The sequence below is a fragment of the Seriola lalandi genome, unplaced genomic scaffold, assembly GCF_002814215.2.
Source record: "Seriola lalandi dorsalis isolate HSWRI2012SDOR001 ecotype SW California unplaced genomic scaffold, Sedor1 jcf7180002054968, whole genome shotgun sequence".
Classification (NCBI taxonomy): Eukaryota; Metazoa; Chordata; class Actinopteri; order Carangiformes; family Carangidae; genus Seriola; species Seriola lalandi.
The window spans coordinates 356,752-368,854 of record NW_019525519.1 but is presented as its reverse complement, the minus strand read 5'-3'; the positions used below and the strand labels follow the sequence as shown (position 1 = coordinate 368,854).

General features: G+C 38.8%; 1 protein-coding gene across 2 annotated transcripts in view; it reads right to left on the bottom strand.

The window, feature by feature from the left end:
• Nucleotides 1-12,103, bottom strand: part of furina (furin (paired basic amino acid cleaving enzyme) a) — a 79,366-nt gene that overhangs the window by 35,349 nt on the left and 31,914 nt on the right. For both annotated transcript variants that reach the window (XM_023395737.2, XM_023395738.2), the window contains exon 3: nt 4,305-4,403. In XM_023395737.2, coding sequence (XP_023251505.1) covers nt 4,305-4,403 — 99 coding nt within the window. The remainder of the gene's footprint in view (nt 1-4,304; nt 4,404-12,103) is intronic.

Genomic DNA, 12,103 nt, shown 5'->3' with positions numbered 1-12,103 from the left:
GATGTATAATGTATACGGCGGTGGACTGTTTACTGCACTGAGTGGCCTGTGTGGCTTGTGTGGCTTGTTTCGCTTGTATTGCATCGACTCTGCTCCTTAAAGTGTGTCATTAACTCCTAATTCCTTTGGTGTTGTTTTGCACACTATACACAAAACCATCACATGTAAAAACCTTGTAATCTTGTGCATACCTTTCCTGTCAATGTGACAGCTTCTATTCACACTTGAGCTGTGTAAGAAATGTTACAGAAACCTTACTGCGTTTATCCAGAAAGACTGGTACAACAACTGTTACAGAAAAATGATGGCAACTGGGAGTGAGTTTACTGACAGTACATGCTTATTTTTCCTCCCAAACACTTGATTTATATCTTATCCTTATTGTCATGACATGACAGTAAAACATTATTCTTATTTGTTGATAGAAACAGTTTAAGCAACCAAAATGTCGTCACTGAAAATCAACATTAAAAAAAACATTGTTCCTCAAAGCACTAATACAAGGTAATAACATGACTGCTCAATCAAAACTCTTAGACTTCCTGCAAACATATAGATTAATTTCAGCGCAGTGTCTGCAGTTCCTGCTACTTTCAACTACAGACACCTCAATGATTTTATCTCCCATGAATTTCTTTTTTGCAAATTCATCTTATTAGTATCAGACCCACACACTTCTTAGAAACTTCCATCAATGCACAGCAAAGACATGATTTCCCATCGATTAATGTGTCAGAGAAGACTTCTTTAGTCCTAGTTGTGAGTGTGACACAGATCAGTGGCATGGGTCGGGTGTGTTCGTAAACTATTCAAACAATGAGGATGCTGAATCAGTCAAAGAGACAAAACACTTCCTGACTGGATTATACTGGCAGTCATCTTTATTTCAGTACTTTTATATTTGTAGGAAGAAACACTGATCACTGAAACCCAGAGGTTATTGTAAAGAGACCAAATGGGACCAATTTCCCTCAGTAATGTGATGCATCTTCCTACAAATTAAGGCTGCACTTCTTTAATGCATGCATACAAACAGGTGAGAATATATCTCGCTGCCGTACTTCTCTCTCTTACACTACTTATAAATCATTTTCAATATAGCCTGTCAGTGACTGTCCTGTAAAATGGACTGTGATGCTTTGAATATTAAACTGAACTTGAGATCAAAGTCCTCGTCATTTTCGACAAAATGTTTTCTTCCTTCTCAGCATTCAGGGTAACTGAGAACAAGAAACAATATAAGTCGTTTTTTTTCGCCACCAAACTCATAATTCATATCGAACAGATTTCCTACTCTTGGCAGAAGTGTGACAACAAACATTTCCATTTTCTATTTTGCAATTTTCATGTGAAGAGTCTTTTGGAATTCTTTAAAAGTCTGTGACAGAACACAGAGCCCCAGAAGCTGACAAACAGCATTTTCATTATAAATGGGCTTTGAAAATAGAAAATGGTGTCTATCTCACACGTCCAGACCGATAGAGTGCAGAACTAATGATCACACACAGACTGCTTGGTTTGTGTTTAGGTGCTGTCTGTCCAACAAATAGTTTCCCCACCCTACTCATTTTGCTTTTCCACTGTTTTGTCCTTCTTCATTATAGAAACATAGCTTCCTCCCTCTGAGAGCAAATGGAAGATTCATATAAAACATCATTACCATAAAGGAACATAATCCCAATTACAGCACAGATCAGTAGCTATGTAATTTATATTTATGCCAAAGCTTCTTTTTTTTTATGTTACAGCTGCTGCTATTCTCGCCATTGTAATCAAATTGAAAATAAAAGAAATGTTTCTGGAGCCACTCATTGCTCTGCCATGTCTGTCCTATTACTTCTCTGTTTTATAAACTAACCAGACAAAGACAATGAGGCGCAGCAAACTGCCCACAACAACAAACAAAGCAACAACTGAATAAAACACAAGACAGTAGAAGGCATGGAGGTAGCAGATAGACCCAAGCTTTAAATCTTCAATAGACCCTATTAACAGGGCTCTGTTAGCCAGTCTATGAGATCTGGCAGAGGTCCAGGTGCTTTTGTCGGTAATTAGACACTCTTCAAAGAGAGTTTACTGAGGCTTTTGTTCGGGCTCCATCTCCGCCAGTTTAAAAACTGTGGGGACAGTCTCTCGAGGACTCAAAATTCCTCCTTTTTTATGTTTTTCAGAAAAGCTATGCGGCTGATGCAAACATGAGTCAAATTTGCAACGATAAGCTGGTTTTTAAAAGCTTTTATCACACTGTTAATTGCCGCACATTTAGAGAAATGTGTTGATCTGTAGATAGGAGAGAGTCTATAAATAAAAACCAGGGGATTTGGTAAATATTGCAAGTTATTGCAATATTTGCAAAGCTCCTTTTGATTAAACAAACAAACAAACAAATAAATAAAACACCATATAAATTCCTGTAAATTTCTGTAGGTACTGACAAGCTGAGCTGACCCTTCGTGAACAGACAGGAGGGACCTGAAACTGTAACGCTCCACTTTCTCTGAGGTGCTGTGGGAAAAAAGGAATTCAACAACAGGAAATGGAGCCGCAGTGTTCAAGGAAATCCCAAAGAGGGAGGTGGACCATTTCTAACATGGGTGGAAACACCCAGAAGAAGCTGTTACATGTTATTCCTGGTGTGCACCTGTAATGTGTAGCTGCACAGCATGACAGCACGGCCAGAGATAAAAACCTTAAAGCAGGTTTTCTTTTTCTTTTTTCTTTTTTAATGCGGCAGATTCGCTTTGACATACATAATGCAGCTGCAGTTGCATTTGTAAAGATTTATATGGAGACTTATCTAAATTACTATAATTGTCCTTGAATTTACTGAAATGACTGGACACAGTTTGGATGTTACCATGTTGATATAATCTGAGAGAATGTCACAAGGCAGAGAAATGGGTGTCAGTGAAAGATGCGTTTAACAGGTACAGTACTGTCGTCCACTGAAACTTTTATATAGACTTTTGATTTTGCTGAGGATGAGGAGAGGCTGGCTGAATTCAGTCCCCTGGCAAAACAACAAACAAACACACCTCTGTCCACACACAACAATTTGCGACAATATACAAAATATTATAGGAAACCACTGAAGTGAAACTGCGATATGGAAATGGTGTCACCGTCAGAGAGTTTGCCGAGCGAAAAGCAGAAATTCATTCATTGTTCATTGCTGTGAGCTGCTTAGTAATTTTAGTACTTAAGTCAAGTCAAAAACAAAGGTCATAAGGTCTTTAAAACTTCCCTTCTCTTTTATAAAAGTATTTTTTAAAAAGAATCTTCTGAAAGAAGATTCTTTAAAAAGTACATCCTCTCTCTCAGCCGCACACATACTGGCTGTGTTCCCACAGCCATGAATGTTAATTTCACACTCTTCCTTTTGTCCTTCCCAATGGGGGAGGACACAGACTCATTTTCAAACTAACCCCAAACTCTCTTTAAAAAAAAAAAAAAAAAAACAGTGAGAAAATATAGAAATGTGACTTTTCAATTTAGATCAGTGAGGGAAGAGGACCCTGTTTCACAGGAGTGCATGTATTTGGGGAGCGTCCATGGTGAAGGACCAACTCACCTTCACGCCCTCCCCCCCCGTAAAAGGAAAAACAGCGAGTTTGGATGTGGTGGCTCGTCTGAGACAGCCATTAAAGCGAGAAGGTGACAAATGAAGACTAAGGGTTTTGTTCTTTGCCCTGTGGCTGTGAGATTATTGTGTACCCCTTTGTTTCTATTCTGCTTCTTATCTGAGCTACAAACAATGATAGTGAGTGGTGACTGAATGACAAATTAATTTAAAATCACTTTCAAATTAAGAAGTGAAAAGAATTAGTTTCACTGTAGAAGCAGCCGCTCTCTGAGACTGATGACTCGCCACAGTTCTCTTATTAAAGAGGGTCCACTTTAATATTCTCACATGTCAAAAACACAATGCTAAACCTTGATGGATAGGCCAGAGGTTGTAATACTGGCGTGTTTAAGGATTACAAATGGACTCAAAAAATGTTTAATGGTGGAACATTGACGGTTTCTAATAATGAGAAATCAGCTAGGAAACCAATTTTCAAAGCCATCTGCAAGTCCTTGGAAGATGCAGCTTGTCACATTTCTTTTTTTTTTTATTGAAAGAAATTTCACAAACCACTACCACAACTTAATCCACCTTTCCACCAAAATATGTCTAAATAATTACTGATTTAGTTTAGTTAGGTTTCTTTCTCCCCACAGCGTACTCTGAAGCATCAACAAACCTCACCCACATCCATGAACACACGGTTCATCAACTGGAGCCCCCAAAATAAACCTCTTACCTTGGGATCTCTTTGTAGACGGACTTGTGTCCCCCTGTGATCTGACAGCGATCTCTTCACCAATGTACGATGCCGGAAGTGATAATAGTCACCAAATACCTAGAAAGACAAACAGATTAAATCAGTTATCACATGAGGACATTTAAATCTCTCTCTCTCAGTAATCTGATTATAACTCTACACACATCACAATAGTTGGACTTTTCTCTACCACTAAAACACCAAGTCAAAATTACAGAATGGCTAAGTACAGAGTAGCAGTCGGTACAAACACAACCGCATCAACAAATAATGCATGATACAATTAACTTAAAATAAAATAGCCATCTTATTATATAGCTGTATTCAGTATGAATGCTGCAATAAAAATGGAGATCTGTCAAATTCAGGCTGCCTGACATGACCTGACAGAAACATAAACAACACCAATGGATTGATAGATAACACTGATCTGATGGAAAAATTTCAGAAACACACACATATACAGAGTTAATCTATTATTTATGAATTTATCTTATTGAGACCAAAGCAATGTTAACCACAGAGCCCTGCATCAGCATCAACTGACCAAAAGCAGCATCAAAGAAATTCAGAAGCATCATTTATACACCATGTGTGTAACCTTTTATTTTTGGATTGTCTTTTTCTCTGTAGCTGTAACTTCTCCTCAGCTAATCTGAATTTAACAAATTCCTCCCCATCCTTGCAACTGCATTTTTCTCAGAAATTTACAGCACATAATGAGGCTGCTATTAAGCCACATTAGCCAGTAAAAGGTGTTTCTCACAATTAGAGAAGCCTATTTCAATTTTTTGCACCGGTTTCAAATAACCTCCTTTCAACTCCTGGTTCCACCACACTGACTAACACATTCCCCCGTAAGAAACCCGTTACACGACCGATAATCCTCTGTGCTCAGTCCAGTTATTACCACTGTGTAACCAAGGTCTTTAATATTGAGCAGTGACACACTTTACTTAAGAGAATATGTTGTCTGAGCAAAGAAAAGCACTCCACGTCACAGCAGAGCGGTTTGCTAAGGAAGACAAATCAGTGGTGTGAATCTATAATCTACTGCTGAAACAATTAGCCAATGTAATGATTGACAAAAAATTCAATTTGATAACCCATTAAAAATTTAAATGACTTATCAAGTAAAAAGACTTAACAGTTACTAATTTATAATCACTGTAAATTTAAATTGTTCGGTGTGTTGTAGATTAATTATTCATTTCGAGATAATATATATACTGATCTAGACTAAAGAGAATATGAGTAGTTGTCAAAGAGGAAAACATGAGTCCACAGGAACATTTTTACATTCATCATTAAATACTTTGTTTAGCAACCAGCTAATCCAACATGTTTGAAGGTACTTGGTTGGTGATGACAGCTCCATATGCTATGAATAGTTAATTAATGATTTTCGCCAAAGAGAAAACGAGGAAATTAAAAAACGGAGACAAAATTACCACTGCACACAGGCTTGCAATGTACATAGTTAACCATAATTATAGGAAGCATAAACATATGAAGAGGTGGTGTAAAAAAAAAAAAAAAGGAGAAAAAATCATTTACACTTTTGTCATAAGACAGGGACGCCTTGTGTTCCAGCAAAGGTTGATGTAGAGCTAAGGTACTGCAGCGAGTACTGCAACATTCCTTCACTGCAAAAGGGCCTCGGATCAGTCCCCCAACCTCCTCTGCTCCCATTTAATCACAGTAAACAGGCCGATTCCAGCCAGGCTGACACAAAAGGCCCCTGCGCACAAAGCCAGTGGACAATAGGGAAGCAATATTCAAGAGGGAAGACACACTTTACAGTGATATTCAAGCTCAGACGTGGAACCAGACTTGTGTCTGTGTGTGTGTGTGTCAGTGAGTGAATGTGTAAAACCATTAAAGAACAAGACCAAGGAGAAGCGCAGGTTACAAAAGCGAATAAAACGCTGACATCCAACAGAATTAACTAATCCGACGGCCCCTTTTCTGAAGAAGAGAAGACTAATAGCAGGTAGTGGGTTCACTGTGTTAGCCCAGTTAAGAGCCTGAGAGGTGGGACACTGATCAAAGACATGCATGGCATTAAGAAACTCTAAATAAAACTACAACCAATGAAAAGATATTCTTAAAAACAAAGCATTAAAGGTTGATTCATCCATTCAGCTGGTGTTTTCGAATATAACTTATCAAAGTTCAAACTAAAATAAAAACTACTGGTGATGCATTTCAAGGCCCATTTTATATTTTATTTATATCCCATAGAGGATGTTTCCACGGCGACAAGAAGCGGTTTGATAGAATGTAAAAGATAAATTTAAAAAAAATAAAGAAAGATCAAATCACCGTTCTTTGTCTCTTTTTGTCCACTGGAAAACAACTTTCTCTCTGCTACTGCCAATTGCTGCCTTCACACTGAAGTATAGCCGTCTAAGAAGCGTGACAAGTTCACAAACATCTGGAGGTGGCAAAAAAAAAGAATGCTGGCTAATGTAGGACATCACTATCTGATGGGAAGATTTGGGTATAATACTATTATACTAACTTACTTAGCCAACTTATATCTACACATCTACATTTTTTTGAGAAAATAACCTGTCATTAGGTCTCAGAATAGACAGAAAATTTTGCATGGATACTGGCAACAATTATCACAACTGCACAAGTCAAGACAGAGCAACCTCAGACTGAACAGAGATTATCATGAAAAAAAACCCACATAAATGCATACATTTACACATATAGGGACAAAGGTCATGTCACATTAAACAGCTCAACTGTTTCAAACATATGCACCCACACACACAAACGCACAGATTCCCCTCATTGAACAAAATGAAGCCAATTCTAGCGCTGCTAAATGTCTACCCTGCAGCTCAATCATCATCTGGCAATCAGCGGCGACACTTAAGAGCACATGTCTTCAACCATGTAATCTCAAGACCACAATGTTTCTGTGGAGTTTAGACTTTTTTCCACTGGGGGAAAAAAAAAAGCCCATTTACGACAAAGACATTTAGATGGAAAAATGATGTGGAAACAGACGAATTCAGGACTTGTGAGTGACCACTGCTGATGCGATAAGCCGGGCACTGATAGAGCAGAACAAGCTTAACTGGTGCTCGCCGAGTAGCCTATTATTGAAGTGAGGAATTAATCCATCAACCTCATTAAAATGCACGGTAACAGACAGTGGAAAATTACTGTCTGCTGGTTTGTTTGCATGTTTGCTCCCTCCCCGTCTGCCAAATTTACCTTGTGGGAATGCACTTATCAAGAGGTGTGGTTTCTCATCTCCAGTGACTGTTGACACAATTATGTTTTACAAAGAGCCAAACAATGTCTGGAGACAAATTGTGAAAGAGGTTTGGAGACTGCAATAAAATGATATGAAACTGTTTTCCATATGGACTCGTGAACGTGAAGAACAAAGCCTGTGGATTTTGAAAATGACTCTTGAGGAGGAGGCCATTATTGCAGCTAAAGCACAGACACATCAATCATGACACATTTCCTTTCAGTTTTGACGTTTAACTGCATTTGATTTGTGGGACACAACCGTATTTCGTTTGTGCATCAGCGAGTTGAGATAAATTGAGAAAATGGGACTTGCGCAGGCACAAGCCTCGTAAAATAGTTCAGCAACTTGTTTATATAATGAGGCTGGAGTCTAATTACTCGCTGCGGTGAATGGGTAGAACAGGGGCACGGGCCGCCACAGTGGCAGCTGGACATAACCAGCAGTTTCTTTTAATGCAGGGCAGAGCAGACTGAGCTGCCCCACACACCTGAAAATGGGTTTGCACAGCTGGTCTTTCTTTCTGCCAAACCATGCTTTGTCATTGCATCTTCTCTCTTCATTGCCCCCCCCCCCATTATTTGTCCTACAGCAGTCACTCTGTCTCTCCTTACTCATTAACCTCCAGCTTTATTTGGCATCTACATTATATGCACTTTATTACAACACACTGCAGAGATATACAGATGTAGGTGAAGTGGCGGCTACTACGCAGAATATTTGTCCAAATACATCTAAAGCATGTAAAAGGATAAACTATTAAGTTTATGAGGCCATATTAGGGAAACTCCAGCTACCTTATTCATCAACATGCTGTCCATTCACAACAAGCTACTGGCCACATTCCTCTACTGTGTTTATTCAGTAAACACAGATTGTGACTCTTGGCGCAGTCCACCGTTCAGCTCGATTGTTCTGAAGAAGTTAGATTAGTCCATTTAATGGTTTTGACAAAAAAAGTGGATTGAATGGGATGGTGAAATATGGGACATTTGAACAGTAAGGACAGCCGAGAAATGCCCCAAAGACATCAATATCCACGGTGGCTTCAGTGAGTGTGTTCAGCCCCTTTTACGTCTTGCACTCTTAGTGTTATGGGTTTAATAATTTAATGGATAAAATTAGGATACATATCAAGGATGATTGAGAAAAAATTAAAGCAAACACCTGTTATTTCATTTCTAATAATTTGCAAAATGCAAAAAAGAAAAAACAATTTTGAGTGTAGTGTGATGAACATGATGGATGATTTTCTCTTCTCTTCTTCCACTGTACAAAGGGTCAGACAGGTGACATTGTGATTAGAGTGATTGTTGTTCAGCCAGTGTTTTGCAGCTGACTGAGCCTTGCAGTGCACAAAAACCATGATTTTCTCTTCTGGAGATTTTTGAGTATCATGCAATTATCACGTCTCAATCATCATAAAAAAAAGAAGAAAAAAAAGATATTCTGAACTCTTAAATGTATCTTTTCTACTCATTTGCACAATGAACCTTATGCCATCTTGTCACAGCAAATATTTTGTTCTGCTTTCATCAGATTACTTTGTGCCAAGTGCTCTTTCTGTTTGCAGATGATTAGCTCTCCCATTTCTGCAGCTTTGCTATCTATTCACCTGGTCCCTATTTCCACAGCATTGTGGCTCCCCAGTCAAATAACCGTCCCCCTCAGGTCAAGACTGCCGAGTTGCAAACCCTTCACTTCTGCTTCTCCCTCTTCTCATTGCATGTGACCTTGCTCTTTTGTCACATTTAAAAATATATTTTTTGCTGTTGTTTTGTAAGGAAACAGCTTTTGTTTGCTTGGCTTTGGTTTCTTTACTTTTTCAAGTGACTCAAGAATAAAATACAGGAACTTAATGACACATAGCTTAAGGTGCAGCCATTGTCATCAGTTCTGCTTTTGTTTCCACTGATGTCCCTCCGCTTCGCGAGCAAGTTCCCAAACCTAAATTTCAGCAATGCTCAGGAGGTGAAACTAAATCTAAGATCCAGGTACTATCAGGAGAAAGAATTGAAAAACATAAACATAAACAAAATTAATAATGCGGGACATGCATTTTGATACGTAATGTAAGGAAGTTTGTTTCAATATAAACTGAATAATAATTTTTTTTTTAAAATACACCTTACAGGTTCTTACAAGTTCAGGGTATGGGAAGCTCCAGGTTAGTCTTTAACATCCTATAGTGGAAAAGACCTGACTGAATGGTGGTGGTGTTGAGATGATGGAGTATGTGTGTGTTGTGAAGTGAGGTGAGGTGAGGTGAGCTGAGTGATCAAAATATTACAACGTTACACTACCAGTCATATCTAATGAAGCTTCAGACAGTTTATCTTTCCTTTTGTTTACTTGTTGGCAACACTGGCACAGATTTACCGTCAACAGACATCAGCCTTCATGTGATGCAACGCTGGAAAACCCCATGACTTTGTTTTTTTTTACTACTTATTAACTTGTGGGTACACGGTAGGTACACAACTAACAGTAAATACACTGATGCAATTAAATGAAATACTGCTTATATGCATTGCAATCCTCGGAGACCTACAAAGTAACAGTAATAAGAAAATAACGAGACGAGTTATGCTTATATTTAATTAGTAATAAATATAAATAAACAAACGTGAGTTTATTGTGTGCTCCATCTTCCTGGGCTCTCTGCTTTAGTAAATGAGGGACACAACAACTCGTCAACAGCAGCACCCCTCGATGTTATGGAGTGGGTGAGCGTGTAAAAAGTTTACAGTGTCATGGCAGAACTGCTGCAGGGCTGTTAGCTCACGGGTCGATGAGAGCTGTCCTCAGATGACTAACCCTTCACAGCGAGGTCTTTGTGGCGCTGTGAGGGTAAAGCCAGATAAGCACAAGACAGCACACATATGCAGTTTGGTAGGCTTTACACCAAACACCCAGTTGTAAACTGTTCGTACAAACAATCACAATTAATCGTACAAAAGTCAATACGTTTGAAAAGTAGACCAGAAGCCACTCAGTGCTCTGTTGGTTCCCGCTCTTCTAGAAAGACAACATGGTCAGTGACCTGATAAGCTAAGTCATGGATGTGTGCTCACACTCATGGATATTTCCCCTTTAGCGATTTTCTCCTCATCCATGTTTGACAAAAGTAAAAATGTATTGACATGCATGGTAAAAAAGAATGAATAGGCATAACCTTCTGGCCTGTGAGTGAACACTCTCACTCCCTCACCAGGACAGAACCGACTGACTGTGTGAGATGTGAACTGCAGCCTCAGGATGGAGTCAGACGTTATCTCAAAGAATGAGTCTGTTCTGAGCCGAGCTTCAAGCAGCAGGTGCTGCACTGGAAGTGTGTCTGACCATTATGACCTCCGTCTGAGAAGTATTTTTGAAAATAACCTCTCGAAGCAGAGACTTCCTTTAGACAAGAATCAACTGGGATCAGTGGGAGCTCTTTCGAAATAATATAATAATCGCTGTTGTTCTTCTTTGGACAGACTTGCAAAAGAGTAAATAAGGTTCAGTCACTTTCAACGCGACAACGGGTAATGTCTTCAACGTCTTGTTAATGGTGCCATCCACTTGTTGACTAATGGGCTTGAATCATCTCTAGGAAGTGTGGCCCTAAATCATTTAAAGTATAATTTAAGTGTCGTCAGACAAAGCTGTCAGAAAAAAAAGACAGCCATTAATTTAGGGGCCCTTGCTTCATTCAGTATTGTTGACACCACATCCACATTCACTCAAGGGAGAAAAATTAATTCTTCAGCTATCGTATGCAATTTGATGGAGGTCCAATTAGACAGGTGACTTTGTAAAAGGCTATTTGGGTTTTAACTGTCACTGATGAGGCTTTTAAAGAATTAATCTGCTGGTCTTGTATTCATCATGTTTCTTCTGAAAAAGGAGAAAATCAAGTTGTCTGAGGACACAATTTGGAAGGCAGACTTTTTCTCAAGTACTTCCTGAATCTGTAATATCGGCTGCTGAAGGTTTTGATGTCCAACAGACGGCCAAGTATCTGTTCCTATGCTACAACCAACCTTTCTCTGTGTATTATTTTAATTATTAAATGATGTCTGCAGTCGTGGTACGGTAGGATTGTTCATTACACTTCCAGTAACATTTTATTGTCATTAATATTTAAAACAGTTAAATTTATTTTTCTGCAATCACCTCCCAGGTTGCTGCAGTGCCTCTTCCCACTACGAAAACCACTAATTCAATCCAATGTCCTTCTGTACACAGCAACAATGAGCTAATGGTGGTTGTGGTCAGATGTTACTATTTTTTCAGCTGGACTAGAAAAAAAAAAAAAAAAAGTTAATAAAATACAAAAACATGTTTTGTGAGGTCACAGTGACCTTGACCTTTGATAACCAAATTATGATCAGTTCATCTTTGAGTTTAGAAAGAAGAAAGAAATTACCAAGCGACGTTACTGAGATATTGCGTTCACGAGAATGGGATGGAAGAACAGACAACTCGAAAACATATTGCCTCCGGACGTGGCCGCCGC